Here is a 23366-nt window from a genome sequence, read left to right as displayed (position 1 = left end):
TCTTTTTTATGCATGTGCTGGAAATGCAATTTGTGTGGGTTTTTTATATATAACGCACATTAAAAGAATGTTTAGATTGCAAAGTGAATCATTCAAAATTTAGGAAATACTAGAGTTTAATTGTTCTGGTAGTATTAATTTTTCCACTTAGTTACATGATCATACGTTATATTTTTTTCCACAATACCTCTCTCATTTGATGGCTAGAAAGGCCACTACTAAGGAAATGAGGCAACTGTTCAATATTTTTTATTCTCAGTCATTGTGCGGCCCTTGCCTTACTGCACACATCCAAACAAAGCATTGAATACTGAAGTATTCATTTCCTGTGGTCTTTTCTAGAGTACTCATCACTGTAGTATCCCAGTGCTTCACAAACATTAATGAATTTATTTCCTGTCTTCTCTGTAAGATGCGAGTATTTTGTCCATATTTTAGGGATGGGGAACTACAATAAAGAGACTTGTTTTCTGGGAAGTGTTTCCAGTGAACTACTTTATTTTTTTCCTTTCCGAAGGGTGGGTTTAAATTGCTGTCATGTAACATTTGAGATGTCTTGTGTTTTTCTGAGACAGGCTCTCAATGAAGTAGAAGGGGAAGGTTCCTCCAACTGTCAGTCAGAGGACAGTGTGAATGAACAGGATGTGTCTTTGCACTTCAAGTCCAACATTGACACAAACAGGTCAGTGTGTGTTTGTCTATCGGTCCACTATCGTAAGGCTTCTGTCCCCATAGCATTTTAATAGCACTATCAGATGTCCAAACACCTTTGTGCTTTCTCCCATCGCTATCTCTTATGCACAGGAGTTGCTCCCCATAAATATCCACAAAGCTATTATGATATATCCTCCTTCAAATCTCTCCTTAAACTCACCTCTTCCATGATGCCTACAAAACACTTGGCAATGACTAGGCACTTGTTGAGCTGTGACTGATATTTATTACAGTTACCATAATGGTCTCATTGTTACCTTGTGTTCTCTCCCCCCCCCCCCCACTGTCTCATATTTGCATTGTAAGCTACTTTGGGACAGGGGTCTTCTTTCAGTTGTATGGACAGTGCAGAGTGCAGTAGGCTCCCATTCCTGATTTGGACCTCTAGGCACTACCTCAGTACAAATAATAGGTTGACTTGTGGAATTGGATTGGTAGTTGAAACCTTAATAGCAATTAAGAGAACCCAGCGAGGAGAGTGTATAAAGGGAAAAGAGGGCAGGCTAAGAACAGGACTCTGTGGGACCCCAGTGGACTGCAATAGATTGGAAGAGAAGGACCTGTTGACAGACATGGAAGGCATGATCAAATAGGAGAATCAGTGCAGTTCTCTTCTGTGAGTCCAGAACCGATAATGTATCAAGAAGAAAGGCTTGATCTTCCATGTCAGAAGCAAAGGAAATGCCAAGAATGATGGGGATGGAGTAGAGACCTTTGGACTTGGCTAAGAAGAGTCTGTTAGACTTTAAGAGCTGTTTCACCTTAGTGAAGAGGCTAGAAGGAAGATTGCGGGGGATCAAGGATGGAGTTTGGAACTTGAGATAACAGTTTCATATGGTATGTACTGTTATCTCATGTGAAGGATAGAAGGGAGGGGTAGTAGTCAGAGGCAGTTGAAATTTGGGGATTGTCTTTTGGAGATGGAGGATGATGACTACAGCATGTTTGTATCTGTAGAGGAAAGGACTGAGGGAGATCAGGAGTTGGGAGGGAATGGAGTCAATGGTACAGATGGCTGTATTAGAGATTAGAAAGTGCATCAGAAGCCTCAGTATTAGTCATAGAGGTGAAAAAGTTGGAGGTGGAGGAAAGAAGAACGGGAGATTTTTTTTTTTTTTTTTTTTTTTTTTGCATGTGCCAAAAAAAGACCAGAACTCTTGCACTGAAGAGTTAACCACTCATGCAAAACTCAAAATCCTGGAAAAGAAGTTAAGCATATTCCTATCATACTTAACTTATGCAAACATGTGCTCACTACAGCTAACATATCATCATATCCTCCATATACACCATTCATCATTACAATCTCCATTATATGTGTTTTAACTCTCAGTAGTGATCTCTCCTCACTCTCTCTCTCTCTCTCTCTCTCTGTCAGAACATATATGTGTATGTACTTGTGTTGAATAACTGGAGGTTAAAAGATTGTCTTGTGAGTGCTATAAGGGGGTAGATCATGTATTTGTTTCATTGTATAAGGTATGTTCTCAGTAATAAGGTTGGCTAGTATTTAAGATGTTTGAATGGTTGTGGGTAGTGGTGTGCATTTGAAGGTCTGCTATATGTGTTGGTGGATTAGTGTGGATGTCTGTGGTGGGTGTAGGTTCGTATAGACATACCTTTTTGTTTCCTTGATTGTGGTTCTTCATCAGTGTTGTATTGACTTCAGCAACTTATATTGTGAATGAAATTTTTATATAGAATTTTTATTACATTTGGCCATGTTGGTTTGCAACTATAGCAATGTGTATTTGAGTTGACTGAGGAAAGTAGCATTGGGTTTGAAGGCTGTTGTGTTGGAGTTTTTAAAGTAGCGTACTTGCTGGTGTCGTTGGAGGAAATGTCAAATGTTATGTCACCATGGCTTGCTCTAAGGTTAAAGCTTACCTTGGCATAGCTAAAGCACTCAGGAATGTGAAAAATCCACACTCCTGAGTGCTGCAACTACACCAGCCTAAAATATTGATGTAGATGCAGCTAAATCCACAGAAGCATTCATCCGTCAACCTAGCTACCATCACTTGGGAAGGTGGAGTTACTAGAGTGGCAGAAGAACCCTTTCTGTCATTGTAATGTGCATCTACGCTACAAGTTCATAGCTGTGTAGCTTTAGTTAAACCACTCTAACCTTCATAATGTAGACCAGCCTTGCGTTGGTTGCAGTGGAGGAGAACTTGTGTAACTAAAATAGAGCGGGGAAGGATTTAACTCCTTTCTAGGATTTTGAGGCTTTGATTAATGGGGAATTTGCTTGAGCAATTTTAAGTACTTTTTACTCCTGACGGTATTCTTGTGGCTTCATTTTGATTTTGTCAGAAAGTCATTTTTCTCTAGGGAAGCAAAGAACTCTGCAGGGGATATTAATTCTGCACGTGCGCAGTGGCACAGAATTCTCCCAGGAGTAAAGACTTTTTTTGAGAGGCTTTTTATGGATAGATGGTAAAGATTAGCTGTAAGCATTGTCATTTCAGATTTCAGTGTACCCTTGCACTTTCTCTCTTATGCTTATATATAGGCTACTCCACTTACTGAAAGAAGAAAAAGCTGCTGGGGCTTCCCAGCTATGGGCTGAGAAGCAACTGAGAACACCTACCCCATCGCAGAAAGCAAATGTAGCTGTGACTCCAACAACTGCTTTGCCATCGTCAGGAGGTGCAGGTTTGGCTCTGCTAGAACATTGACTCTCAAAGGACATAGGCTGCTAACAAAATCTTACTCAGAATAATCTTAGTGGAGAGGAAGGGACAGGAATAGAGTTTCAGAAATCTGAGTTGGGTTAGCAGAGTAAGGCGCAGGCAGTTTGATTGTGTTTATAAATAGAGACAAGGTGGGTGAGAGATCTTTTATTTCTGTTGGCGAGGGAGACAAGCTTTTGAGCGAGACAGTGCTCTTCTTCAGTCTGGGAAATGTACTCCGTGTCACAACTAAATACAAGGTAGAACAGATGGTTTAGCATCAGTAGTTAACACACATTCTAAGTGAAGTGACCTGTTAACATCTCTCCAGTCATAGGACAAAAAAGGGGGGTTAGTGTGTGACAGATTGTTAATAAATCGTAAATCCAGTGCTTTATTAAGTCCATTATTTTTAGCGTATAGCAAAGTTATGAATTTAAGCTTCCAGGCTCATCTTTTGAAGTTCTTGTGAAGGTTTCCTTTGAGGATGAGGACTGAGAGGTCAGATATGGAGTGATTTGTTTTGTGAAAAGTGTTTGCCCATAGGTGATATGGTGTTTTTGTCTCATCATTTTGCTGTGTGAGTTCATTTTGAGAGTGTAGTGATTGTCTGGTTTCACCCACATAGTTGTTGTTGTTGGGACATTTAGTGCATTGGATGAAATATTTTACAGTTAATCACTTAAAGTTGTATGTGTGGGCAGTTATGTGTGATTTTTGTTTTTGTTTTTAATCAGCCCTCAATGCTACCAGAGTAGTCCAGAGAGTCCATTCAAGGCTTCAGAATGAAGATGAAGAGCAGACTTCAGATTCCTCTTACACTGTGAGACAAGTGCTGAACCCAAACCCAAGAAAGCAAAAGCAAGTTTCAGCAAAAGGTCTGATCCTTTTTAAAATGAATATTTCATCCAAAGTAACTTGTACCTGAGACAGTGTATCTGCCTTCCTCCAGTGTCTCTTAAATCTCTGGTTGAGACCATATTTTCATTGATAATCAGTACCATTTAATGTCATTTATTGGCGTTAAAAGTCAAGATACAGTAGCAATTTAGTACTTAACCTGATAGTAAAGAATTCTCCTCTTTCCCTGCTTGTGATCCCTGGTTACAGTACACTCTTTGCTTGGAGTTTTACTTTCAGCTCTGGTATTTGCTAAGATTACAGAGGTAGAAGTAGTGACTACATAGTTATGGTTGCATTGTGATTTGCTCATAAAGAACTGAAATCTTGTTTTGAATTTAGTCTCCAAGTTTGGCACAACAGCCCTTTGGGGACAATTTGATATTTTCATTTAAATTGTTTTAGAAAAATACTTACTAATTTTTAGGAAACACTTAAAAATTCTTCCTGCATGAAATTTGGTCTGGATGTCACACCCAATATTCTGAATTTTTTTAGGTGCCTCTGACTTAAAAAGGGGGAGGGAGGACCCAAAATAGTCCCTCCCAACTTCTAAAATGTCTGTCACATAATCCTGTATGGATAGGACACTTATGAAATTTGACAATTCTGTGCATAAAGAATAGTTCCACTTACTCCTCATAACTGAATAAATTTGCATGAAGTGGCTGAGGGGGGGGGGGAGTGCAGTCTTCGTGTGTTAATAGCTCGGTTCATATGGACTGGGATCCACATCGTGCTATTACTGATTCACTGTGCAAAAGAGTCAACAATGTCATGAGGAACTAGCTCTGGATTCAATGTGGCATTGCCATTGCCAGGGCTTCATATTGCCACTGCTATTTTGGTACCACCAGGCAGCAGGACTGTGGAGAGCCAATTGGGAGAGCTGCCATGTAGGACATACGAGGGTGTTTTAAGGGTTTTTGGGGATGGAGTGTCATCCATATGCTTTGAGACGCTGGGAGGTTATAACCTTCTTCAGCAGCAGTTCTATTCCAGTTGATTCACTCCGGCTCATCGTATGAGGACTCGCTTCCTGTAGTTTTTCAGAAGATTGTCAGACAGAGAAGATGCCTCAGGAGTGGAGCTAGTAGCTTAATTATAGGTGTACTTTCTGCTGCAAGCCCCATCCCACCCACTATGCCTCAGCTCTGCTTCCCCACAGCTAAGTCTTGGTTGAATGTGCCTGAGCAGGTCTATAAAACTTTGACTCCTGCTGAGGAGCATAGCAAAGGTCCATGGGAGGTTGGGGAATGTAGACGGGGTACCTTCATGCTACTCACTTCCCTGCTAAATCACCTGTACCTCTCTACATGGCTGTCCTCGTGCACTCCCTGGAACTTTTTTCTGTGCTGTACCTCACAGATCTATGGTGATCAATCTATGTATTTAATACTTAGGGGTTTGTAGAAGAGTCAACTCTTATACACAGTGTTGGTTCTGCAGAAATTTAGACCAGGGGTTCCCAAAGTGAGGCCTGAAGGAGGAGAAATCCAACGTACGGTTGTCCTTCCCTGTATTTGTGGGCTGAAGGCTGTTGATCAGCTGTATATTTCCATGGTTGTTGGAGTTCACGCACAAACAGTTTTGAATTGTCTGCCAAGGAAGGTAAAAGTATATATTTCGATGATCATTTACCATATGTGTAAACCAGGTGTGGTCTCTGCCTCCTTGAAAGTCGCTAGGGTGGTCCTCAGAGTTAAGTCCAGTTTCTGAGGATTTAGAAACAAACTGTATTAATCTGAATGACTAGGATGCATCTATCTTTGATGTTGCTTTGTTCATTATAGTGCTGGAACAGAGTACTTCTCCCATGGCTTGTTTCAACAAAAATTGGTCTGTTTTGATTGGAATCACAAACACTATTAAACTAACAGTTGGAATTTAAAGGATTTTTTTTTATGTCTCGGTCTCTTTCAGTGAAAAGAAATCAAACTGCACAGATGGCTTCCAAACAGAGAAGAAATGATTCTCTTGCTAATGCGGCTTCCTTCGAACTCCCAAGTGGCAATAAATCCAGCATGGATGTCCTGAATAGCATGATACATGAAGTGGAGCATGAAATGGAGGAATATGAGCGATGGACAGGCCGTGAAGTACAGAAAATGCAAAACGGTCATGGCCTCACAGGGTTCACCATGTCACTGGTGAACACACTCTGTCGTCTGATGCGCTACCTCAAGGAGGTGAGTAGATGTTATGTGAACTGCTCCTGTAGCTAGAATGAATAAGCACAAGGCTTATAGATTAATTTACAACCTTAACTTAGACATTTCCTAACTTACAAGTCATTTACTTTGCAATCTCAATATCTGTAATAGTTTTGTTAGGATTGTTTGTGTGCAATTTAAAAAAGGTAAAATTTATTAATTCAGCAGAAACTATGCTCTCTAATAAACGGGCAGGAGTTCACTGAACTGAAATGCCGGTGGTCTCCCATTTACTTCAATGAGAGATGTAGTCCACTTAGACAAAAACCAACTGATTGTGAACAAAGCAACATTTAAACACACCCAATATTCTGAATATGCATTTAATTTTTATAGTTTTAAAAAGTGCTCTATCTGTCTTAGGTATGTGGGCTTTGGAATTAGTTATATGCGAAAGATCTCCGTCCCTTCCTGGTTCTTCCACAAGTGCCTGGGAACTACATCACAGCACCTAGCTGATACTTGTTTCACAGTGAATCACTCTGCTCTGAGCACGGGGTTTTTTAGACCCTTGCGTTTGGATGACAGTCCTCCTTTCAGTTGTGTTGCTTCCTTGTGCTGTGTTCTCTTCACGGGGAGCACTGGACCTAGGCCTGGACTGCGAAGATTTGGGTAGGCTATACCCCTGGGTCTGAGGCACAGATGAGGTTGCATCACAAACAGCAGAGGCTGGTCCCTCAGCCTAGTTGAAAAATACTGTTGACCAAGCAGGGCTGAAATTGATTCCTGGCCATCTATCACTGTCATCATTGGAAGTGAGTCTCCATTCCGGTCTTGAGAGAGTTGAGTGATGTTCAGCCCATAGATATGGTCTGTGGGCCATGCAGTCAAACCGTGATTGAAAGGGATACAGCCACAGCTGTGTGACTTGTTGGGCTGTCCCTTGCTCTTTTTGCAGTGGCTAAGCCATATACAGCCATGCCAAATTTGATACTGGTAACCCTTGGGACTGTCCCCTTGGTGGTGGTGCTTGTGCACCCAGAGACCCTTGTTCCTTACTGAGATGCTGCCTGTATGATACCATCACAGTCCACTGTCTTCTCCTTAAAGCTATTATGGGGGTTATGCTTGGAAGGACTCTGCAGCCCTGGCTTATTTGCCTAGCTAACCTCCCTTCCCGTTCAGCCAGCCAGGAGTTGCCAAGGGATGGGCCACGCATCCTAGAAAAAGAGCATTCCAAGAGGTCTTGGAGCTTCCAGAGAGGTTATTTCCTCTTCCTCTGTGGAGACTGAATTCTCTGGCTCCTGTCCTGGAGATGTAGACTCAGAATCCAGAACTTCTGATAGGATATTGGTACATTATCCTTAAAATAAGTAATTCAGGAAGGGAAACTCTGGTCTTTTGAAGCCTTTGCTAAGGTTACCTCTAAATATAAAAGCAAGAGACACTGCATTTCGAACACTAAACTCTCTTTGGAGGAGGCAATAAATGCAGAACAGCTCTGTGAAAAGGAAAAAAACCCCTCTACTGCTGAGATCTATGCCAAACTGTATAAAATCCCTAAAGAAAAGTGGAATAAATTTGGTCATGTCTCTGAAGTGAATTCTAAAATCTTACTGCTTTTACTTGCATATAAAAAACAAAGCCACTCATCCTGTGAATGTTATTGCCCACAAAGATCCATTGGACAAAAATAAATTAGAGCATTGACACACCTCAATACTGGTTTGTGCTGTGTATGCCCTACCTCCACTTCGAAAGCCTTCCTCTCCTGGCACACTATAAACAAAGCACGTAAGACTAAGAGACACACTTGGCTGCAGTCACTGACCCTGTCCCCCAACACCACTAGGGCCCAGAGCTCTTATTTCAGACTGGTTTGAGTTCCCTGAAAGTATGGAATAGTTCTGCTCAGTCCTGGCTCTGACCGTACCTAAACCAATCAAACAGTCTGGTGCACCCATGTCAGTCTAGAAAACCTATCCTTCCTAGTTTTAAGAGATTCAGAAAGTGGATTACCCGTGTTCCATAGGCTTAAAGGAGATATACCAGCATGTCCTCTTACATCTGCCTGTCAGTATCTGTGCTTCACTCTGGACAATTATCATTTCCAATACATGATCCTCCTTTTGTCCCCCTCTTTGGCCTCACAGCTTTTCTCCAAGATTTTGATAGCCCTGATTACCTCCCTGAGGGAGGAGAAGATTTACATTTACTGCTATACAGGTGACATTCTCATTCAGCCTGAGTGCCAGCAGAAGCCATCTGAGATGCTCAGTTGGGTAATTCAAGCTCTGCAGAGGCACAGCTTTTGTCTTTATCCTGGAAAAGAGCTCCCCAATATTTCTCAGGATCTCTAGCATTTGGAGGCCAGATTGTGCATCCTCAGAATAAAGGATGTAGATCATCTTGTTCATAACTCAGCCAACCACTTGGAGGAGCACTCTACCTGCTTGATCTGATGTGTCTAGCACACAGTCACAGTCCAGTGGATCTTTCTCCACACATGACCTCTCCAGGCTCTCATTTTCTCCATTGGGAATCACAGTGAGGATTCCATGTGTAGTCCTCTGTATCTCAGGTCATCAATGCTGGCGACCCTAGAGTGGTAGCATGTTATACAAAACTCAAGGAAAACCTCTTTCAGATCCAGCAGAGACCAGGATCATAGACCCCTGTATCAGCCTTCGTGCTGTCACACTCATAGCTGGGCAAATGATCTTCAGCAGAATCCAGGAGGCGCATCAGCTGGCTGGAGATCAGTGCCATCACTAATGTCCTGAGACACCTCTCCCCTCTCTTGACCACCACTGATGATAAGATGGCAGTGGTCTACGTCAGCAGGCAAGGCAGGACTCTTAGCTCCTCATCGCCGGTGAGAGGAAGCATCTAGAATTCTCCCTGGACAGAGAAGAAATGTCTCTCCATTACATTAGCTTATGTTAAAGGATAAGAGCAATTTACAAACTGTCGATCTCAGGGGAGTGGGATCTGAACAACAATATTCTTTGCTTAATGTCCCTCTAATAGGGCATTTTCTAAATAGACCTGTTTTGCCCCCAACAAGGGGAAAAAAAAAATCTGATCTCCTCTTCTGCTCCCGGCCCTGGTAGAAACAATACTGGAGAACAGATGCCTTCTCCTTCAATTGGTCTGACCTCTCTTCACGAGAATGGCCAGGAAGATCAAGCCAGACATGAGTAGCACAAAGCACTGTCCAGCACCAGCACCCTTAACTCTACATTGTCTTCAGTGTGCAATCCTATAGTACGGAGTTGAAGTCTGAGTAGATAGAATGAGAGTGCTTCACCAAGAGCTGGTTATGTCTTTCATAAAGGCTGTGAAGAAAGAAGCATAGGAGTTTGAAAGGTCTTCCCTACTCCTGTGCCATCATGGGAGAGTGGGAAAGGGACAGTAACACGAGTCGAGCGGAGTATCAGTGCAATAAAACCGGATTGTAATGGTAACACTGACATCACCTTAAAGCTGGTAGCAAAAGCTGTATTTCTATGCTAACTTGATAGCAAGGTTTGGAGTTACTCCCTCTTGTAAACATGAACCTCGATTGATTGATTTTTTTTTTTTTTTTTGTGTGTGTGTTTTTCATCCCCCACCCACCAGAGTGAGATGCAGCTGCGTCAGGAAGCAGCGATGAGGCAGCAGCTTGAGGCGGTGCTGAATGAGCACAGAGCACTGATTGATGCTCTGACAACTGAAATCCTTCTGGTCAGAGAAGAAAATGCTGCCATACAGGTACAAAGAGATGTTGAGCCTTTTCTTTGACACCCTATAAAGCCCAAGGCAGGAACTAATGCAGTGAAAGATTTAAGCAGGCCCTTTATCTCTAGAGTGATGTCTGAGTTGACGTGCATTGGCAGAGCAGCATAGGGGGCAAAGGACTTTATCAGCAAGGGACAGCGCTACAAATCAGCATTGAAAATGTGATAGTTAAAGAATACGAGGAATGTAATAGTGGGGGCGTTGTGATAGAGGGGTTTGTGTAAGTGTAATGTCAACCCTCTGTGCCTCATTCTAATTCGTGGTATATTCTCCTCACTTCAACAAGCTCCAAATTCCTATAAATTAAAAGGAGTAATGAGAAACATTTTTTTGAGAAAATCCTTTTAAACTTTAGCAGAAGATTGATTTTAGTACAGCTTAGTCTTACTTTAATGGACACCCACTGTGCAGTCTACATACTTAAAACTCTGCCTCTTTGCTTTCACAATATTAATACTAGAGGGGCAGTGAAGTAGAACTGACTTGAGGTCTTATTAGTTTCACCGTGTCACTCTGCAGCTGTTGTGAATTAGGATGGAAGTTGCAGCCATAAGAGAAAGCAACCTGGAGAAGGAAGAGGATGATGGGGTGCATTGGGGGGTAATCAGTAAAATATGGGGCTAGTCAGGAAGGAAAAAGAGGAGAGAGAAATAGGGGAGACAAGTGTAGAGATGCCTTTTTGTGGCACCTCACTGGGATCAGATTAAAGTTTTGGCACTAAGCGGGGAAATAGATTCCTCCACTCAGAGGAATAATACATCTGTCTAACTTTTGTCCCTAGAACACAGATCTCTGTGTGTATGGTTTGGTTTTTTTTTCCCCTCCCTTAGAAAATGTTTCAGCAATATATGGTGGTAACAGATGAACAGTTGATTTCACTCACTCAGGCATTCAAAAGCCTTCCTATAACAGATCCTAACAGAGGGCGAAGTCCAACAGATTTCGGAGTTCCAGTCAACAGTCAAGGTAGGTGTCGTTTGAGCGCATTAATAACTTTAGACTCCTAGGTGACACTTTGAAAAACACCCTCAGCTCCAAGCAACACCTATGACAATATGGAATAGTTGCCAAGAAATCACTGACACAAACCAGAACTTGATCCAGCAGATGCCTGTTGTAATCTCATTGAATTCAGTGGGACTATGCCAGATAGTAACTCTCATGCTTGGCAGTAAATTGTCATACACAGTCATCTAGTCCGAGGCTGATAGATGGATCGTCTTCGACAGAAAGAGCTAGTGGGTTAAATCTTCGAGTCTTCTAGGCACCTCCCATATAAACCTGGGAACTGTTGTCTGCTTCTGTGCCACAGTAAATGGCTCTTATCTCATACGCTCTGCCCTGAGACACAGCTGCTAACCTTTGGATTTTAAAGGCATCTTGTCCTTGTTTGTTTGTTTTAATATTCTCTTCTATACAGTTCTGGTTGGTCTCCCCTCTTTCATCTCACTGGCAGCTCCAAGCCTCTATCTGGACTGTGAGGATCAGTCCTGTAACCATCCATGGACCTATGCTGTAGATGTGGTTATACCACAAACATTTCTATTACAATTAATGGCCCTTTTCTTAATCTTTCTATGAGGACTCTGTTCAGGAAGAGCCCTTGTTGCTGCTCCTGCTGTAACTCCAGAGGTTTCGGAGCAAAGCTCCCCTTCTTTGAACACAAGTAACCCCTCCAAATGCTCTGTCCTCTTTGGGATGTCTTCCAAAAATACTCTTTCAAAAGAGTCAAAGCTTCAAAGCATGTTTCTTTCTGTACCTCCTGACGAAGGAGAGTTCTTGTTCCCTTCTGACTCTTCTCTGGATGGTTCAGACTCTGAAGCCAGGTATTTCTGATGCAGTAGTAGAGGAGGCTAACTCGTTAGTTATTTTTCAACAGGTCTTGATAATCAAGGAAGCCAACTGCCTCATTTGAGTCAGTTGGAGGAGCTGGTGCTGAGAAGGCAAATGGCACATGGGTAAAGCCCTGCAAATCGGTGTATATCCATTTTATATCCGTGGACCATGTTTGCGGATCACAGATCGCATGCAGATACAAATTTTGTATCCACACAGGGCTCCACGCACAGAAAAGAAGCTCTGGAAGGATACTTTTACTTGGGGAAAACATAAAGAAGGATTTTCTCATTCCTTGTTAAGGTTACTGAGGAACAGTGATTCTGAGCGGAAGACTCCCTGTAATCTGACATTAGTTAGTAACATCTGCTACAAACTGTACGCAATGTCTCTAACAGACCAGTTCCCTTTTGGCTGTTTACATTTAAGAGCGCTGTTATGCAGCCATTCAGTTCTATGATCAGCATGTCCTGCTTTATCCCTCCTACAGTTTTCCCTTTCAGGCATTAATGCCCTGAACAAAGCTGTTAAGGGGAAATCCAGATATAAGATCACGCAAATGGGGGCTAAGGGGAGTGGGTGGGGGGTGGGTGGGTGGGTGTGTGTACTCCAACTAAGTATGATCTCACAACCAGCTATAACACTGCAGTCATGTTCTTCATTTTGTGCTTCCCTGGCATGTCCAAAACAGATGGCGATGTGTACACAAACCAGTCAGAGGCAAGCAGTTAGATGAGAATGGCAGCCATGGTTTAGATGGCTATGTGCATACTAGTTAGAGAGAGTGGATTTAAAAGGAGGGTATACAGCACAGAATGACTGGAAATAGAGTGGTAACAACTAAATTTCTGTCAATCAGCCCACTTTACAATGAAGAGTCAAATGCATATTCGTGTGCATTCTGATCAACTGACGAGTCGCATGCTTGGTGCCAGTCTCTTATGGGGTGTTCTACAATCTGATCACTGAAGTTTGTTAATTTCCATCTTGGAGATGGAAAGCCATTTCAGAAATACAGAAAGAAGGTTACTTCAGGTATATTAAGATTTTGTATCTTTTCCGAGTGTGCTTATTGATTAGCTCTTCATCAAAGGTAAAATACTGTTAGGTAAATTCCCCCTCCTCTCCTCTCCCCCCCTCCACCATGTTTTCAGTCATCTGAATGCAGGACCTATCTTGTTAGGAATTTATTTTTCTGTTGCTCATGTACTAAAATATTTTGTTTCTAATGCCCCCAATTCTTGCCTTGTCTGTTGTCTTCAGAGAAGCCTGTATTATACTCCACTGTGTCCAGGACTGATCTTTTCAGAAGGGAAAACGCACTTGTATTCTCACAGGAGGAGCTGCCTGTGAAACTTCATCCGTGGTCAAGTCCCCCAGACGCTGTAGTGGCAGACAGCAGTTTGCCAGCTCATATGTTCCAGCCAGCTGTATTGTTATCTCCACCTAGACAGAAGAGTATCCAGGAATTCCCTCCTTTTCAGAATGGTGAGATGGTGGTCTCTGTCTTTGGACTGAATGAGATCCATATCCTTCACATATGGTGTCAAATATATTGTGCTCCCTCTTTCAAATAGTAATTCTTTGTTGAATGAACTTCCACCAGGATTTGGCCTTGCCCACTTGTTTTTTGGAGGCAGCCCTTTTATGCAAGTTCAATTTGGGCAACTAGGTGCCTGGCACCATTAGAAGTTGCCTGGCATCAGAAACCAGGTCTCTTGCCTCTGGAGCTGTGTTTCTGCCCTCTCCTGTTTGCTTGTCTTTCTGTTGACTGCTGACTCTCAATTTCTGCAGCCCCTGCTGACAAGTAAACTTTTAGTTACAAAGCATAACAGAACTAAAATGACTATTAATCCTCAAATAATTTTTAAGTGTTGCCTATGTACAAGGTTTCAGTAAGTTTTTAACCACATGGGAAATCTGAAGAGTTTGCACTATATTGCTGTTGTTAGGGGTGATAAATGGTCTGTTCTTAGATGTTAAATTTCTTAAAAAAAAAACCTTTTTTTTTTTAAATGTTAACTCCTAAACTACAGATTTACTTCCAAATTCTGAGAAGTCGCTCTGTACTCAAATGCTGTAATTTGGGAAAAGACAAACTGTGCTGGCTTAGCAGCGGGTAACTCGCATGCGCTATTTTCAGCATTTTGCATATTTCCTTTGATGTTGTTGATTCTGGGCTGAAACAAAGTAGAAAATAACTAGAGAGCAATCTTTTTATAAAATGGAGGACTTACTCAGCCATAAAATAAATGTTTGTTTCAAAGTTTTCAACTGATATTGCAAACTGAAAAGTTCAGCTCCTCTCTCCCTTGGCTCCTCAGCCCATTCCCCTCTGCTAGCTTTAAATCCAAGTACAGTAGAACCTCAGAGTTACAAATATCTCAGGAATGGAGATTGTTCATAACTCTGAACAAACTATTATGGTGGTTTTTTCAAAAGTTTACAACTGAACATTGACTTACTACAGCTTTGAAATGCAGAAGAAAAATGCTGCTTTTAACCATATTAATTTAAATGAAACAAGCACAAAACAGTTTCCTTGTCAAATCTTTTTTTAAACTTCATTTTTAACTGCTTACATTTAACACAGTACTGTACTGTTTTTGGGTTTTTTTGTTGTTTGGGGGGGCAGGAGATTCTCTGCTGCTGCCTGATTGCGTACTTCTGGTTCTAACGGTCAGTTCATATAACTCTGGCACTTGTAACTCTGTGGTTCTATTGTAATTGTTAAAATACTTGCAGTGACCTCTTTTGGGGAACATGAGCCAATGGTGTTCCTTGAGTAGAAAACTATCTATGTTCCCATCCTTGGTTGAGTGTTGAAGTTTAAGCCCTTCTCTGTGACTTAGCTCCATTAGGTTAGTACTGCACAGTCACGCCCCAAGTTGAAGACAGCTTGTTTGCTGTTCCTTTACTCTTTGTCTGTAGCATTGAAGAAGACAGTTCAAACATATCCTGCATCCCAAATCTCTCCATCTATGGAAACCACTGAGAGCGAGCCAAACTGGCAAAAGAGCTCACCTTCCTCTGCGGGAACTCGGAACACAAATGAAGAGAATCGTCTCCTCACCCAGAGGTGGCGAATTCCTCCTATACACAAAGACTTGGAGAGTTCTTTACTGTCAGATGGTCAGCAAGGGAGAAGCACCTTGTCCCCAATGGACAGATGGGCCGTTGCTGGCTCTGGGGAGGAGCAGAAGCCCAGTGCACCTGAGGAGCACACTCAAAGCAATGAACTGTTAGGACAGATAGCTGAGCTAACACTGCAGAATTCTGTTATCAAAGCTCAGCTGAGCAAATTCAGAGATCGCTCTCAAGAGGCAGGGGATGGCCAGCATCAGCCAATTACAATGCAAAATATGAACACTAGTTTAGGATCAGCCATGCAGGGACAGGTAAGAATGTAAGAGAAGGTAAAGATTGGGTTGCCCTTCATCCCCCATCTCCATTTCCCACAAAGTATTGACTTTTTGGTATCCGGTTTGGGGGTCTCTCTCATTCCCAACTTTTGCCAGTCACCGTAAGGGGGCAAGTAAAAACTTGTTTGTGTGTGGGGAGCTGTCTCTCTTTTTTGTTTTTTAAACCTCATCCTGTCTTTGAGCCAGCTTGACTCCCTCATCTTCCAATTTTCCTTTCACTGGGGATTGCAACTGCAGTTCCTCATGTGAGGCCATGATAACAATGTAAGCAGCCTTTTGGAAGGTGGAAGTCAATGCTGTCTGTGTGCTGGCGAGTGAAGGATGCATGGCAGACTTAAAAAGGCTTACTCTCTTGTCGCATGTAAGCCAGACTGGCTTAGCCTTAATGTCTGTGGGAAAGAGGCCTTTGTCTACACTAGGAAAATTGGGACCTGGAATTGAGCTGCACTGCTGGTTAATGTAGACAGGCCACTGCTTTGAGTAGGAATAGACAACATGCACACCTGAAGCCTGCCTCGACTCGTGTTACCATCAGTGGAACTGCATTGCTGGTGAACTAGGGGTCCTAAGTTTTCTTGTGTAGCTGTAGCCTAAGGGCTTAATTCGCCATTGTCTTACACAGTGTCTAGTTGTGTACAGCTGTACAAAGTAGATCTAGAACTGTAATACATCAGAATGGTCATATTACCCGCAGTTTGCACTGTGTGTGGTTTTTCTCTCTCTCTCTCTCTCTCTCTCATATTTATGTAAGTTTGACACTTCCAAATTGATTTTGTTTGTAATGATTTGTGTTAGACTTTACCAGAGGTACCAAAGAGCTTGGAGGAACGCATAGCAGAGCTGAACCGCCAAAGTGCAGAAGCCCGTGGTAAATTGCTACAGCTGATAGACCAGCAAAAATTGGCCACTGTCAACCCTATCTCTCCACCAGTATCGCCTATTTTACCTCCCCCCATAAGTTGGACTGGTATGTAGTCCCCCCCATTTTTTTTCTCTACAATAAGGTATTTACTTTTTACCAACTACCTTCAGTTGACTAAATCAGCAATTCCCAAACAGTGTGGTCAACAGTGCACTTGCTGACAATCCACTGAAAGCTGTCTGGTCATGTGGTGTAGGCTCTCCTTATTTACAGCTACTAAATTTCATTAAGACAGGTAAAAATACATCAGGTAACATTTTCCTAAAGTTACTTTTATATGTAATTAATTGCTGCAGTTGTGTCACTGCCTGCTATATTCACTCTTCATTATGCTAATGTCCATAGAGACACTACAATGAGTTTGTTAGCCTGCTTACAGTTTGGGCGCAGAACTAGACTTGTCAGTCCTGGGCAGCAAGGGAATGCCTCCCCTCCCCTCCTTCTACTTCCACAGTGGAAAGCAGCTTGACGAGGCCTCCTTTCTGCAGAGCTTTTCTGAGTGAAAAGTCCAATATTTTATTTCAAATTTCTCATTAAAAATCCCACTCAGTAATTTGGCCATCTGATTCTTAGTCGTGTCCAAGGGCTGTCTGCCTTCTGAGAAGTCTTTGCCCTTAGGTCTGGTTCCTTGCTGAGGACCTGCAGGATCCTCTGAAGTGATTAAACTGTATGGCACACTAGAGAATAGTCAGTGCAGAATTTATTCTTCCCTGCTAGTTCAAGGTCCGTGGATTAGCTATTTTTTTTTTTTAAACTGTCCTGCAGACTTAGGACAACTTAATCATTTCTTGAAGTGAAATGGCAAGCAAACGAAGGAAAGGGAAAAGGCCATTAGGTAACAAACCACTGAAAAAGCATAAAGGCTAGAACTCAAAGGATGTGGAGAGGACGAGGGGAGGGGGGGTAAAGTGCCTAGCACAATGGGATCGTGATCCTTGATTAGTCTCAGTGCCATTGCAGTATAAATACAAATAGTAAACTAAGAAAATGGAGAAGTAAAAACATAAAACAGACAGAAATGAAAGATACTAAATTCATGCATGGAGGGGTTACTGCACCTTCACCAGAATTGAGCAATATTCCCTTACTCTCTAGAAAATGAAAAGAGGACAATTGAGGTGTCTGTTCCCGTGGCAGAAACTATGGACCGCTCCAAAGGAGATACTCCTTCCCCTGCGAGTGGGACCAGTGTAAGAAGGTAAAAACTAACTAATTAGATTGTCTGAGTGGGTGACACACACATGGTGAGAGTTTTTCCTACTGTGTTAAATTACCATATTCTCCCAGGTATGATTGGCAATCTATGGTTTCATTACAGTCTAATCTGTAGAGATGGGAAATGGACTGTAACCGGGTAGCAAGTGTCTTCTCTTGAGCTCACCCTGTTAGCAAGTGTTGGAATCCTCTTGGGAGATTGACTGACTGACCCCTGCTGACTCTGTGGCAGGTGTAACTTGTTAACTTACCTACTACAGCATCTGAAGCGGTTCTTCTGTCACTGTAGGAAATCCACCTCTGCAAGAGGTGGTAGCTACGTCAATGGAAAAATTCTTCCATTGACCTCGCAATGCCTACACTGGGGCTTAGTTTGACTTAATACATTGCACAGGACATGAAATTTTTCACAGCCTAGCTCTGTAGTGTAGACCAGACCCAAGGAATTAATATGGCAAGCAGGCAGTGTGGTGTAAGAGTGGGCAGTGAAGCTCTGGTGACAACAAAATTGGGTAATACTTTAAAAACAAAAAAACCCTGGAATTTAGTTGTTTGGGTTAGAGATGAAGATTTCCCCCCTCATTATAACAAAGGAGGATGTTTCCATTTCAGTAACTTTTCAATACTTGCAGTTGGCATAGCAGCGCTGCTTGTGACAGATTTAAGTGGTTTGTTGGAGGCTGTTGATGTAGATACCAGGCACGTGTCTCTGATCTTGTATTAGTGTTCATTTCCTCCTTCTCTTTTCCACCTCGCCTCATATGCGTATAGATCTATGGGTGCCTCTAGCAAAACTTGTTCTCCATTAAGTACCACTTCGGGAAGTATGAAATTGACCCCTGTCAATCAGAGGACAAAGGTAAGACTTAAAATAAGGCTGCATGTTAGCATCCTCTTCAGCTATGGGCTTTCACTGCTGTGTTCTACATATGTATTGAGGATTCTAGACACGTACTGTGGGGCGGATTCTGCTCTGTTTATACCAGTGTCAGTCCAGAGTAAATCAACTGAAGTAAAAAGTTACTCTGATTAAGAACAGAAATCAGAATCTGGGCAGCATGCAGGGGACACTCTTGCAGTGTGTTAATGTAACTAGTCACTTGCCTCTAGAGACTTGGGTTAAAGCACTACAAGATACAAATGAAGTACAGTAGAACCTCAGAGTTATGAACTGACCAGTCAACCACACACCTCATTTGGAACTGGAAGTACACAATCAGGAAGCAGCGGAAACAAAGAAAAACAAGTACAGTACTGTGTTAAATGTAAATTACTGTGCAGAAGAAAAATGCTACTTTCCCTTTATATTTTTTTAGTAAAGTTTCAAAGCTGTATTAAGTCAATGTTCAGTTGTAAACATTTGAAAGAACGACCATAGCTCGTTCAGAGTTACGAACATCCTCCATTCCTGACTTGTTCGTAACCTGAGGTTCTACTGTAATGCTAGGACTGTATTCTCCCAGTGGACATTTGTGCACATTATCCAACCACCATAGAATTTGGTACCTATGACAGTCTGACTAGATTTCAGAGTAGCAGCCGTGTTAGTCTGTATCCATAAAGAGAAATGGCACCTTAGAGATTAACAAATTTATTAGAGCATAAGCTTTTGTGAGCTACAGCTCACTTCCATCAGATGCATCCGATGTTGCATCCAATAAGTGAGCTGTAGCTTACGAAAGCTTATGCTCTAATAAATTTGTTAGTGCTTGTGGCACCTTAGAGACTCCTTTTCTTTTTTTAGTCTGACTAGAAACAACCATTGACTGAAAAAGCAAACAAGTAAAGATTGAGATACATTTGTGAGAGCCGTAGGCGGGGTTGGGAGGCTGGCAAGCTTGCACAGAACTTACTTGGCCTGTCCATGGCATTAGTCTGTGCTGTCAGTCACTCTCAATTGTACGAATGTTAAATTTTTTTCCAAACGTAAAGAAAAATGGTCCGAATCTAGATTTCCAGCATCCTGCTGAGGGTGAGATTTCCTTCAAAGCTTCCTTGTTTAACAGGAAGAGAAGGAACACTCTAGAGTAACACTATCTACTGGGCCATTGTCTGATCAGCATTTGTATTCTTGGGAGATGTTGTCATAGTGCTGATAGCAGAAAGAGAAGTTATCATACTAGTCATCATATAGTGGGAAGCTAGAGGATCTGTAGAAGCTGGTAATAACTGGTAAACTTGCGGGAGTGAAAGGACTTTACGAATCTCACTTCAGTTCCTCTCCCTACCCCTCTGTCCCACAGGTGGAGAGGCAAAGAGAAGAAGGCTGGTTTGCACTATCAATGCATATCATGTAACTGAAGCTGAATCACATAGACTCTATTTTATATATATATTTTTTTTTGTGACCCACCGGTAGGTTTCTGCAGTCCCTCTCTCCAAAACACGAATTTTAACTGAGTGCCTACTTGTCAGTGCCACTAGTATACAGAGGTCCATCAGCTTATTATGTTTATGCTATTCTTCAGACTAATGAAATTTGCAATTACAGCCTTGAGAGTGGGACACAAAAGGTGGGAATGGAATGTAACAGTCCAGTCCCTATTGGATAAAGAGGACCTAAATTGAGGCTGATTTTTAGCCCATTTCTATACCTCAGCAATGCATCCACCAACATTAGACATGCTGAAGAAAGGGGCTTCTGGAGAAGACACCATTTTTTCATGCACCATCTCAGAAACATGTCAGCACAAGATAAGGAAATAAATAGGACAATCCAGTTGACAAGAGCTGTGTGTGTTATGGAACAGTTTGGAATATTATTGGTGAATCAATTTGTGGAGTCATTCTAAAGGACTTGCCTCAGAAATAAACCAGTTCCTTATGCTTCGAGTGTGGTGACTGGTTTATGGAAGCTATCTTCTTGTACAAAGAGAATCCTCGTGTCTGAAAGTCATGACAGATGGGTTAGTCATGTCCACAACACCACAGAGGCAGCTACTGTTTTGACTTTTGGTATCCAAACTATCCCCGAGCCTCACATCACAACTCCAGTCTTACTGCTTCTGTGCCACAGTGAGCAGTTCTTTTGTGCAGCCCTGTTCTAAGCTCTGGGCCTGAGCAGGATTTTTCTTTGTGTGATATGTTTAAAGGAAAGAATACCTTCCCTTTTCCAGATTCTGCTATAACCCTCACCATTTTATATGGTTTTTTGATTGATTAAATGACGAAAGGCTGTCACTGACTTACAATATAGGGCCTGATCAGATGCCATACATTGTTTTCCCTAAATTAATATAAATTCACCCTTTCTGGTTTAGTTTCTCGCCTTTACCTGCCCTCCCTTCCATGTTGTGGTAATTAGGTGCTCCTTCCTCAATGTGAGAAATTTCTTAATATTTTAGGGCATCCAGGTGAGCGACTGGATTGCTCCATAGTTCATCTCTTTGTCACCCTCTACCTTTTTCATTTCTAGTACCTTATTTTCCTAGGTGGGCCAGGCAATTAAATGCTGTTTAGTCGGGACAAAGTCCTAAAATCTGGTGCTTTGTGTCGTAAGCTAGCATGTTGCATTCTTTGTATATTTTCAAACATCTATTCAATACAGAACTATATTATAAGACGGGTATAAGCCCTTCAGGTCTCAGAATGTTCCATAGATCCGTTTCAATTTCTTAAGATGGAAAGAATTAGAGTATTTTATGAGACGATCCTCTGCTCTTAATTCTGCTCATCCTTCCTCTGTTCTAGGTGGACCGATTGCTACTCCCATCTGGTATGATGTAAAAATGGAGGATTCGCTGTATATGGGGAATAGACTGTTTAAAAATACTATAAATCTCCCCTCCTAACGGAATCCTCTGTTCTGGCATTTCCCTCTTTATACACGTTTTGAATGTTTCTAAGATTTAAAAGCTATGGACATTTCTCAACTAGAGCTGCAATGTGTTTTATAGAGGGATCTGTTTTAAAAAAAAAAAAAAAAAAAAAATCTGAGAGCATAAGCTGCCTCTGGTCTTGGAGCATGGCTAACCCATCAGTTATGCCTTCCAGATTTGAAGATTCCTTGTTTTAGGAAGACATTTATAATTTTTAAAATGTCTAATTCAGGTTGTAACTCTTACCTCCAGGCCCTTGGTCTCTGATACAGTAGTGAACTACATGGAGTACTATACCCAAGTGCTGCTGCAGCTATGTTAAATTATTTTGGGTCCTGTGAGAATGTATAATCCAGAGGCTGTGATCTTGTACAGGTTTATTTGATATTTTATGTATCAATCTTTAATTTTAATGATAAACTGTAAATAAAATCCAATAATCAGAGTATGTGCATAGCTCTTCATTTTGTTATGTTACTGTAGCAACCTCTATAGTAAAGAATGAAAAATAGCTTCTCTGAGCCCCAGTTTTCAGACTTTTTTTTTTTTTTAACTTAAGTTTTATTTTCTTGGGGCTGAAGTTTTCCATGCTTGGTGTCTCCACACAAAAAATCCTGCCTGAGTGCTCAGTACAAGCAAAATCCTTTAACTGTTTGAGTTTTAAGAGAATGGAGAAATGTGTTTTCCCTTTTTTTTAATTGTTGCTGGGTACATTTTTTGGGGGAGGGAGATATTCCACAAAAACAATACTCTCTAAACGTGACATTTGGTATGTACTGATCAAATGTCCATTGTAATCTACAGGAGACCTTTACTGTTGACTATATCAATGGGTGCTGAATCAAGCCCTTAGGCCTTGCACTTTGTTAAACTTCATTAAAGCTAGCTGTTAAATGACAAAGTTTAGACTGTTGGAAAATCCATCCAGGCTGATGCACAGTGGGGATGAGTTGTAGATGGGCTGCATATCCATGCACATCCATGATAGCTCTATTATTGCTGAATTGTTCCAAACCAGTTCACGCATTGCAAATGTTCCAGCATATCTATTAGGGTGGGGTGAATGATCCTCTTGCTAATCTGTTGGCCTAGTTTCTCACCTACCCAAGTCATCTAACCCTGCTCACAGTAAGTCTAAAAAAGCTCTTGGATCTTAAAGTCCAAACAGCAAGATTTCTGGGGCAAAATCCTGTTCCCATTGAAGTCAGTGGCAAAACTTCCAGTGATCTCAGGAGGGCCGCATGTGCTATCAAAAGTCAGCATTTGACTAAATATCCCTGTGTTTGTCTCAGAGTTGGTAATGTCCCTTGCAGCTGCCTTGGGATGTCTTTTTCTATCTGACATCACAGTGCAGCCTGAAGTACCCAACACCGCTCATCTGGTTCGAAAACTGGCTGCAACTGGGATTTAGAATTGTTTGCTTAACTGCTGGAACCTCTCATAACAGTGTAAGGCAGTCACTGTGCAGAGAGTTCAGTGCCCTCATATGCTAATGGATGGGGATATTCCTGGGGGAATTCTGTGCCACTGTGTGTGCACAGAATTCATATCCCCTGCAGAAAAATGCAGGAGCAGTCATGCACCACTCCCTAGCTGCGCAGGTACATCATTTCAGGTAGCCAGCGGAGAGGCAAATCACTGCAGGGCTGGGAACACCCCAGTCAGTGGCTCCTACCCTGAGCTGGGATTAGCTGCTAGTACCAGCTGGGCTGGAGGCAGAAGAGGATGGGACTTCCTCTTCCTCTGCAAGGAGTGGCTGGGGCTGTCAGATCCACCCCCCATAACCTTCCCCAGCTGCAGGAACCTCAGCATCTTCCCCTGCTTCCTGCCTCTATTGCTCCTCAGCTTTGGGGGAGGGGTCACTGTATGGGGAGCTTGCTTCCCCATTCACCCAACCCTGTGCAGCTAGACCCCCCCATACCCAGACACCC

At 42.1% G+C, this 23366-nt stretch overlaps 1 protein-coding gene across 3 annotated transcripts in view; it reads left to right on the top strand.

Annotated features, from left to right (window-relative positions):
• The window catches only part of SPICE1 (spindle and centriole associated protein 1), a 31874-nt gene extending 10289 nt beyond the window's left edge, over nt 1-21585 (top strand). Inside the window, exons 6-17 of one of the 3 annotated variants that reach the window (XR_005288850.2) lie at nt 576-682; nt 3230-3372; nt 4127-4267; nt 6213-6478; nt 10064-10195; nt 11053-11188; nt 13322-13546; nt 14990-15456; nt 16276-16447; nt 16540-16637; nt 17498-17600; nt 18389-18420. Coding sequence is in view for 2 of the 3 variants with exons in the window: in XM_038371814.2 (XP_038227742.1) it covers nt 576-682; nt 3230-3372; nt 4127-4267; nt 6213-6478; nt 10064-10195; nt 11053-11188; nt 13322-13546; nt 14990-15456; nt 16276-16447; nt 17498-17600; nt 18389-18476; nt 19861-19914 (2034 nt within the window). In the remaining variant the exon portion in view is untranslated. Of the gene's footprint in view, nt 1-575; nt 683-3229; nt 3373-4126; nt 4268-6212; nt 6479-10063; nt 10196-11052; nt 11189-13321; nt 13547-14989; nt 15457-16275; nt 16448-16539; nt 16638-17497; nt 17601-18388; nt 18477-19860 lie in introns of those variants that run through there. The other 2 variants (XM_038371824.2, XM_038371814.2) reach the window with 2 other exon arrangements.
• Nucleotides 21586-23366: the final 1781 nt, after the last annotated feature.

Source organism: Dermochelys coriacea, chromosome 1 (genome assembly GCF_009764565.3).
Source record: "Dermochelys coriacea isolate rDerCor1 chromosome 1, rDerCor1.pri.v4, whole genome shotgun sequence".
In the NCBI taxonomy this organism is placed as follows: Eukaryota; Metazoa; Chordata; order Testudines; family Dermochelyidae; genus Dermochelys; species Dermochelys coriacea.
This window is presented reverse-complemented; position numbering and strand designations above follow the sequence as displayed.